Genomic DNA, 9,637 nt, shown 5'->3' on the forward strand with positions numbered 1-9,637 from the left:
CGCAATTGATTGATTAAAAGTTGCTTGCTTTCAACACAACCTTTACTTCCGTCCGCCTTTTTTTCGGCGTAATATGACGTCAAGTACGCATACCGAAATATTCTCCGACTTTCCGAGATTTTTGTTCTGATTTGAGGGTGCGTTCATGTGAACTTTTCCAGTGGATGGCTCATGTTTACGATTATTCCGACACAACTTGAATGCAGCGTTCCCATTACCGGATATGATGTCACTTCGGCCTCTTTCCTGCGTGACCGAGCGCGTCGGTAGCCGCTGCTGCTGCCTGTCAACATCTCACAGCCCAGAGAGACATCTGTGTCGGGATTTTTGCTTTTTAACTGTTTACTGTCCAATAACTGTCCTCCGACATGCCCATGTACCAGGTAAAGCCGATCAGTGGGGGTCGCATAGCGACTGATTTGCCAACGTGCATGTACAAGTTACCAAATTTCCACACGCCGAAAGGGAACAGCTGCATCAATGAGCACGCGCTTCAGGTAACTGTTAACTAATTTAATTTCGCCTAGGTTGATTATTTCAACTGGTTAGCTTGTGTTTTACTCTTGTTGTTGCTTGCCGATCGTTTAGTTTATGCTATGCTCCATTATGTGTATCTCGCGCGGTTGGTTTAGCATTAGCTTACTTTAGACAAGCTAGCCAGCGAAGCTAGCTTGTCTGTTCTGTGAGAAGTCTCACTAGAGGCTGATGCAACAACTTCTACACGTCTTGCCCTTTCCATTTTATTCCAACATTTTAAAATTATAAAATTATTTGCATTTATTATACTATTAGGGTAGTTCCCTTCCTGATGCTGTGGCTGAATCTGTCATAAATAATAATGATCAAACTGCATACTATGATGATCATGTGAGACCCTTAATGCAGCTGTGCAGTAGTGGAATCTAACAAATAACCTTTATCCAAATATTTTACTAATATGCAGTTTTAATGGTACTTAAGTACATTTCATTCCACTGTGTACCTCTGCCCTACTTTATTTTAGTTGAATATATTGCACTTTTTTTGCCGCACTGCATTGATCTGACAGATATATCTGCGCACTATCTTTACACACTACATATTGAACTTGCAAAATATGAAGCATTGTATTAGGTCTAACTACAGAAGAGTAAATTCATTTATCAGCAGTATTGATGCAACTAACTTTTTTCTGCATTGAGTGTATGTACTTTTTCTAATATTTGTTAATTTTGCTAATGTTAGATATTATTTATCCTTATGTAATATTTTCAGTGCACAACATTTACTCGTCATGAAGCCAGCACAGCTGCATAGTGTACATTGTTGACTTCTATCTTAGGTATCCATTGTAAGGCAAGGCAAGGCAAATTTATTTATAGAGCACCATTTATGCATAAAGCAATTCAAAGTGCTTTACACAATTAAAATCAGAGCTAACTAAGAACATACAAAGATGGAACAGGACTGAAACCCTCTCTGTCTATGGTCTTGTCTTTTTGTTTGTGTCTGTATTGTTTGTTTGTTTGTGTTTGTTGTTTTATGATTGGAAATATGCTAAACATGAATAAACAGTTTGCACCCTGGATGTAAAACTGTTGCTTGACTGTGCTTAAATAGTTAGAACTGTATTTTCCCATGTGTGGTTTTAACCAGACTAAGCAATCCTCTCTTCTTCTCCGCAGAATGGCGAGGTGGACCCATCAGTCAGAGCTCTGGAGGCCCGGCAGGACGAGATCATGAGAAAACTGTACGAGCTGAAAGCAGCCGTGGAGGGCCTGGCCAAGACCGTGACAACACCTGATGCAGATCTGGACCTGACAGTCAGCAGCAGCCTCTCCTCACAAAGCTTCAGCTCCACAACCTTTAAAGGCATCACAGACCTGGACACTGTACTGGGCAAGGTGAGAAAGAGGGGATTAAACAAGTCTGCTTTACAGTCTGGCATCAGACAAATTTAGGATTTATACTACATTTAAACTACGTTGTTTTGGGAATGACATACACGGGATGTTGCTGACAGTTTGACTGTGTTTTCTGTGTGTAGCAGTAAAGGTGTTTACCTGATCACACCCATCAGTTCCTGTCTTTACAAGTTATTAGTACTCCTCTAACATGAACAACCTGCTCGCATTGGAATTTATTTTTAAGCTAAGATGAGGGTGTGAACAGATTACAGCCCGATTATGCAGATTGTATTTGCCTTGTTATAACAGACAAATGTTGTAACACTATTTATTTTGGATGCTGCATCTATTTACCTCCTTTCTTTTCATTATGTCACAAGGACCTCGGTGCTCTGCGTGACATCGTCATAAACGCCAACCCTGCACAGCCCCCTCTGAGCCTACTGGTGCTCCACAGCCTGCTGTGTCAACGCTATCGGGTGCTCTCCACCGTCCACGTTCACTCCTCGGCCAGCGGTGTGCCGCCACAGCTCCTGTCCTGCCTCGGTCCACGGCATGCAGACAGCTACGCCCGCAACATGTTCCAGCTGGGCTTCACTCTCATCTGGAAAGACGGTAAGGAACAGAGAGAGAGTGTAGAAAGAGAGGAGGAAGAGAGCTGCAACAAACTGTTTAAATTTAGAATGAAGGGAAAACACAATATAAACATGATCTGCTTGTACCTGTTTAATATGCTGATGCCATGCAGGCCTGACAAACAGTAACGGTTGTGGTTATGCGGTTAAATCTGGATGTAATTTCTTGTTAGTGTGTGTAGGTGGCTCGCTACTTGTTTTTTCTAAGATTAGAAAAGTAATTACAACACCTTTCAACCTGCCAAGGTAATTACAACAAACACTGTAATCAGGCATGTGAGTGGGGGCTCAGCTCTTTTACTGTGTGTGATAAAGAGATGAAGCTTTAACAGGCATGTGATTGGCATAGTAAGTAAGTATTTGTAGAGCACTTTTTAAAAACACCAGGTTACAAAGCGCTTCAACAAACACAGGAATATAACGTATAAACAAAAACAAAAGGTTAAACAAGGCGAAAAAGAAACAAGCAAAACGAAAACAAACTTAAACACAAGACGGGGACGGAGAGCTACAGGAAGACGTGTGTATACTAATGAGCTTTTAGCAGCTTCTTGAAACTGTCCAAAGATTCAGCAGATCTGATGGACTGTGGAAGATGATTCCAGGGAGTCGAGGCTAAAACAGCAAACGGGCAAAAAGCGGAAAAATATACAGAGCCCCCCTTTTATTTGAACATACTTACCTCAGTGACATTATAGCTGGCCAAGGTGGCTCATCGCTGTCCTTTATTAATCGGCAGGTTGAGTGCAATAAAAGATTTCAAAGCGTACTTGCGAAAGAAACTTTATAACATAACAGTAGAATAAAATTTGCAGCCTTTTCCCTTTTTGACTGTCGGTAATGTATTTTAAATTTGGGTGCTTTCACACCTGTCCAACCGAACAGGACTTTCGGACTTTACTCTGAAAGTCCAGTTCAGTTGGACAGGTGTGAACACGCATTCAAACTCTGGTGCAGAACCAAACCACCGGACCATGGTCGGCTAGAAAAGACGAGTCTTGGTCCGTTTACAAACTATCCACAGTCCGGTTCGGTTCTGGTGACAGCATAAATTGACTTTAAGTAGGACCTAATGCAGGAAGCAAACCACAACGCTGTGCATTGTGGGTTGTTAACGGGTGCTGACACTGGCAGAGACAGACACACGGCCAGGCAGCAAGAGGACAGACGTGAGGAAGCGACGAGGAAATGGAAACATGGGCTGAACAAACAATTTCACAAATGCTTTAGGAAACACACAAGAACACGGAGGCATTCAAAGTGTTCAGTGAGGAACTAAAGGAGATGGAACTGATCGAGCTGTGGAACAATCCGGTTAAAAGTAAAAAATAAACTCAGACCACAAAACATTGAAGTCCACCATTGTGTTGAGAGTGTGCTCCTCCCTTTGTTTCCTTCAGGGAGTTTACCCACGTAGATATTCTGACCAATCAGAGAGCAGTTTTCTCGCGCATCAAAACTTTTGGTCCGCCAAAAGCTGCAAATTTATGTCATTGATTTAAGAATGCTATTTATAGTCATAACAAGCTTTACATTCATGTTATGATTCAGATTTTTAAAACTGCACTGCTTTACCATAACGTTATCCTTTGTCCACTGTACAGTCCCAAAACTGCAGATGAAGTTCAGCGTCCGAAACATGTGTCCCGTCGAGGGTGAAGCCAACGTCGCACGCTTCCTCTTCAAGCTGCTGGCTCCGTACCCCAGCGACCCCGCTCTTGCCACGCTGGTGGACAACTGGGTGGACACGGCTTTCTTCCAGCTGGCTGAGGGCAGTGCCAAGGAGCGCACCGCTGTCCTGCGGGCCCTAAACTCTGCTCTGGGTCGTAACCCCTGGCTGGCCGGGTCAGAGTTCTCCCTCGCGGATGTCGCCTGTTACTGCTGCGTGCTACAAAGTGGCTCGGCCTCCTCCACTCCGGCTCATGTACAACGCTGGCTCAAGTCCTGTGAGAACCTGGGACACTTCAGTCCTGCCAAGCTACTCCTGAAGTGACCCAAGCCTCCGTGAGCAGACACCAGAAGGGTTTCTTACCCAAACAAAGTGAGAGAAAGGCATTAGAATATCTAACTATGCTAGCCCTGTCTGGAACACCCTCTAATGCTTCCCTCGTTACTGTAGTAAGTCACTTAACCAACACAGCCTCAGCAGAAGCAATATGGTTAACGGTTAAAGTATTTGTCTCCGCCATGCTGCTTTTGTGACACTAAGAGATTCTAATTTTATCTATATTTTGCAAGGAGGGAAGCATGAGAGGACTGTACAGACGAGGGCTCGGTGATGGATTCAATCAGAGGTACTGACAGAATTATTCTAACACACACTGTTCACCTTCCACCCACTTTGTGCCTAACATGATCCTGTTCTAAATGTGTGTGTGGTAAAGGGTATTACTGGGTGTTTTCAAAGGTAATACTTTGTACCATTTGTTTTCTGAACTCATTAAAACTTTGGATCAAACTTTGCACTCGGGACTGACGTTTGTTTGATTTAACCGCTCGATCAAACAAAATTTCCTCACGCAACCAAGAAGTGGCGTTCACTGCACATCTGTGTCCAACAGGTGGCAGGATTGCTGCCTATAAATTGCCATTCAGTAACTTCAGAGGGACACATGGCTGCAATTCATGCCACGATGAAAGAAATGAAAGGTAGGGAAACACAAACAGGTGGTTCTTCCAGCATGAAGTTAACACAAAAAGTTGCATCATCAGATTATATCATCCAACAAGCACACGACCACACGACGGACATGATTATGGGTAATCACTAAATGTGCAGCCCACGTGATTCTGTATGTTTGCCGAAAAGGTTTCAAATGACAAGAATTTCCAGTACTAGTCTGACTAATGCTAGCGAGCCAGTATCTAGCAGTGTGAGTGATATAAGGGCCTCGTAATTGGATTATTGGAAAGGCAACAAATAGCAGATCTTAAATAGCGTGATGTCTGCAAACTTTATCTGAAGGCGATATAAATGTTATCTCTGGCATTATGTTCATTAAATGACTAAATTAATGAACACCTTTTTTGAGGCTGCTCATCCGCTGTCCTCGCCTACATCCACAGCGCGCACCTGCTTTCAAACACATCATTGTGATCGGCCTCATAAGGACAGTCCTTGTAACACATTGACCTGATGCGGTCAGCCACATACGAGGTTTTGACCTACATTTGTGTCGGAATCGATGAGGAGAATTGAATTTAAAATTTCTTGATGCTTCCTTCAGAATCAGAATTTTGAACCCTAGCCATCCACTACTTTAGCATTTTGTTGTTTCATCCCAGCTTGGTTGAAGCTGTGTGGTAACTTGATTTGTGTATTTTTGTGCAGCAGTCCCTCAGGTGACACACACAGCGCTCTCGCAGAGCTCGGGTGGTTTTTCTTCATCTGATGTTTTGCTGAATAAAATCCTGTCACCCACAAGCAGAATTTGGAGCAGTGAGGGCAGTTTGAGATCTGTGCCTCATCTCTGGCTGCTGCAGGAAAGTCACAGAAAACCTGACAACTAGAATACATACATACAGAATCACATGTGATGATGTTGAAAGGAAGAAAAAGCAAATCCCAGGGCCTTTGCTGCTCTCTCTGGGTTTGCTTTTGCATCTTCAGAAGTGTCATGTTCTCGACAGCTCGGGTCTGGACAGAGCCCGTGTACGAGCGTGTTTGTATGCTCTGACAGCCTCCTGTTGGTCTCCAGGCAGCTGCCTGACAAGACTGACGTGTGGGCACATGGCAGGGAAAACACTTGGGAATCCGCAGGACTGGAATTCTGCCTTTTGTGCGCTCTGTGTTTCTCCGGCACGCACATAAGCTTCTTTGAAACGGTAATCAGTATCTGTTGATGCAGCCGCTGCTGCATGCAAATAAGGCAACACTCCCATCCCGTCACTAATCTAATTACTTGATGAAAAAAAGCTGAGGCGCAGACGGAAATAAGGCTCTTTCCATGTCATTTTATATATGATATAAAACATACAGACAGGAGATGCATTCTCATAGAACAGCCGTAGAAAAAACACACGATCTTAACCGAAAGACAAAATCACTTCAGTTTAACCCTGTAGCTACTTCAAATCACAACAATAGCACAGATAGACAGATGCTTTTGTCAGTTTTTTCAGTCTTTGAATGCCGCTGCCCGTGGCTTGATTGTCAATCTATTTTTTTTTCCCATCAGGCCATTCAGCAGTGAGACGTATGTTGTCAAAACACGAAGGGGGACATATTAAAAAAAGACAAGACACACATAAAGAGCTTAATCGTCTGAAATAACATCTTACTAAGGGGTTTCCTGTCATGGTTTTAGCACAATGCGGTTTGATTCTGCATCAATTAAAAGGCAGAGAGAGAGAGTCACAGGCTGTTCACTCAGTGAACAAAGAGCACACGCTGCTGTTGTATCGCAAAAGCTGAATGCGCTCGAAGTAGTCGTCAGTCAGAAAGTTTCTCTGTGAGGTGACCAGGTTTCCTTTCTGACTGAAGAGACGCTGGACGGGGGCGGTGGAGGGCAGGGTGGTGTTGTACTTGAGGAAGAGCTGCTTCACTCTGGGGAAGTCCTGAAGGCACTCCAGGCTCTTCCCCTTTCCTTCAATGTACTTTTGGACCTCCTCCATCACCCCCCGCTGCTGGATCTGAATGGCGGGCTTCACGGACCCGTAGCTGAAGAAGTCGTCTTCTGATTCAATGGTCGACACGTTCCGGCTGGTGTTCGCCACGGTGATGATACAGGGGTCCATCTGGGAGGCCTCTGTAGCCAGCAGGGAGCACATCTCCTCCCTCTCTGAGGCAGCCATCCACCACAAACGAAACTGAGGCGTTGTGGCTGTGGCTATTTTTGCTTCGGTGCTTGCAAACAGATCCTGGAACCGCACATCAATGGCCATAACAATGGCATTGATGACATCAGCAAAGTAATTAGCAGCATCTTTCTGCTCATTTAACTTGTTCTTTAGGCTGAGTATAGTCGGGATGACCAGACCCAGGTAACACTTCTGCTCCGCTTGGAAAAGTTCAAGTGCAAAAGCGAGCGGATGGAAAACGGTCACATACTCCTTCAGGAAGGCCATCTCCTCCTGCTGCATGCGCGGCACCTCCAGGCGGGCACACAGCTCCGTCAGCTCGCGCTCACTGAGGGAGACAATCTTCTGCACAGCACAGTACTCCACATTCCAGCGGATGACAGCCGGGACAACAAGTGCCATCTTTCCTATCTCGTCTGCTGCATCCATACCCACCTGGAGATGGTGGCATTTGCTCCATATGGAGTAAACCTTGGCCATGGTGCTGTAATGTAGCTGGCACATGGGCCCCTGTGACACCGCCTGCCAGAAGTCTTCGGTGACAATCAGCTCCAGGGTGTGTGATGCACAGCGCTGCACTGTGGGCAGGAACAGCAGCATGTCCTGCTCGGGCTCACCCTCCAGGACGGCGCTCACATTCTCATAGAAGCCGATGTCGTCGTCACTTTCCTGACTGTCCACTACGAGCTCTTTGAACACGCTCATAAAGGGGCTGCCGTTATCAGTAACTGTTGTCTGAACTTTGCTCTCAATATTGAACGCAACATGGATGTCGTGTATCCGCCCAGCGATGCTGTCATATGTGATTCTGCCCTGCAGCCGTGAAAACCCCAGAGCGGCAGATTTCCTCTCCAAAGAAGCGGGATCGATCCAGTGACAGGTCATCCCGAAGAAGCTCCTGTTGTTGGCGGTCCAGATGTCAGCCGTCGTGCACACATACTGGATGCTGCTTAGTTTGGTCATCAGGTCCTCCCGCATCCTGGAGAAGCCCTGGTCCACCTTTGTAAACAAGGTCACCCTGTCCATGGACTTCAGCCCCTCAGTTAAGCCTTCGATCAGCTTCCTGAAGCCGGGCTGCTCCAGCACGTAAAACGACTGACAGTCCTCCACAATGAAGTTGAAAATGAGATCATCAGTCTTTGCTTGGGTCATGCACTTGGCCATGATTTCTGCTTTAAGTTTCTTGAGTTGCAGGTGCCTGCTCTCTTCACCATTTTGCACTTCTGTCCTCCTCCCTCTCTTGGCGTCAGGCCTGGCCTCGCAGCCCAAGTGTGTTCTCTGAAACACAGATCAAAAACAAAGCTTGCTGTTAGTTGTTGGAGGTGTGTGCAATTTCTTTTCAACACTTTCCATTAGTTTGCAAACTTCAGGTGCAACAAACTAAAAATGTCACTTATGCAGAATTTTTTTAAAGCCTAGTTAAAGAAAAAGAGCCTGCAGCGCTGTGGGTCTGTAATCAGCATGCAGCTACAATGTAACGTTATTTATCAGCAGGGTATCTGTTCATTCATTGACTCGTTTAAACATTAACCTGGCGCACAAAAGGGAGCATTACAGGGAAATTACTCTCTGTAACTTACGTCTAAATGCTTCTTTAGGTTTGATGTGGATGTTTTCGACGTGGACAGCAGATTAACCCTCGGCAGACATAGATTACACTGGACGATGATATTTTTTCCTTGATCTGCCTTGTACGTGAAATGGTGGCGATAACGCCAAGTGTGCATTGCCGATTTGCTCTCACCGTAGCTGTCCTGCTGTTCCGCATCCATTTCGGACGCTATTTCTACTGTTACTGACGTCCTGAAATATGATAAAAGTATCGTAATCCGATTTAGTAATCGTGATTACACGTAAAGTAACGATGGCGGAGGATATAGCCTCATGAAAAGGGGCAGGCCTTTGTTCAGATGTTGCTCAGAAAAGATACAAGGAGCGGACAGCGTCGTCACAGCTAAACTAAAGCACATGCGCATTTACAGTGAGCAAAATCCACAGAATAGGGAGAGGTGAGCAATACGCATGTGCAGACACAGATGGGCACCTACACTGTAGTGTCACTGTCCGCTGCTTGGGATTTTTACTCATAGTCGTGGTAGTACTTTTACCAGTATTTCCTTTTTCTTCAGCAGTAGAGCGAGTTGGCGCCACCTGCTGGGCCGCGGAAGTAAAACATCACAATGTTTTGGCAGATAGAAACATACATGTATTAGTTTGTGTCAAAGAAAAATAGACAGAAACACGGAAAGAAGTTTAAAATCACATTTGCTTAACATAATCTAACACAGATTAATTAATAATTAATTAATTAATTGT

At 44.8% G+C, this 9,637-nt stretch overlaps 2 protein-coding genes across 3 annotated transcripts; one reads left to right on the plus strand and one right to left on the minus strand.

Annotated features, from left to right (window-relative positions):
- The first annotated feature begins 257 nt into the window (after positions 1–257).
- aimp2 (aminoacyl tRNA synthetase complex interacting multifunctional protein 2) lies at positions 258–4,973 on the plus strand. The gene is made up of 4 exons (XM_069674513.1): positions 258–497; positions 1,665–1,883; positions 2,267–2,501; positions 4,126–4,973. Exons 1-4 carry the CDS (start codon positions 369–371, stop codon positions 4,512–4,514), a joined length of 972 nt encoding a protein of 323 aa, XP_069530614.1. The 5' UTR covers positions 258–368; the 3' UTR covers positions 4,515–4,973.
- Positions 4,974–6,455: 1,482 nt separating this feature from the next.
- On the minus strand, positions 6,456–9,168 carry zbedx (zinc finger BED-type containing X). Of its 2 annotated transcripts, none has more exons than XM_069674674.1 (2): positions 9,066–9,168; positions 6,456–8,599 (listed from the first exon to the last, which is right to left on the minus strand). In XM_069674674.1, exons 1-2 carry the CDS (start codon positions 9,087–9,089, stop codon positions 6,887–6,889), a joined length of 1,737 nt encoding a protein of 578 aa, XP_069530775.1. In that variant the 5' UTR covers positions 9,090–9,168; the 3' UTR covers positions 6,456–6,886. The 2 variants fall into 2 exon arrangements, with proteins under 2 accessions (XP_069530775.1, XP_069530774.1); XM_069674673.1 differs by having other exon boundaries at positions 8,902–9,168.
- Positions 9,169–9,637: the final 469 nt, after the last annotated feature.

Source organism: Semicossyphus pulcher, unplaced genomic scaffold (genome assembly GCF_022749685.1).
Source record: "Semicossyphus pulcher isolate SPU_LCO1_2020_fin unplaced genomic scaffold, fSemPul1.0.p SCAF_23, whole genome shotgun sequence".
In the NCBI taxonomy this organism is placed as follows: Eukaryota; Metazoa; Chordata; class Actinopteri; order Labriformes; family Labridae; genus Semicossyphus; species Semicossyphus pulcher.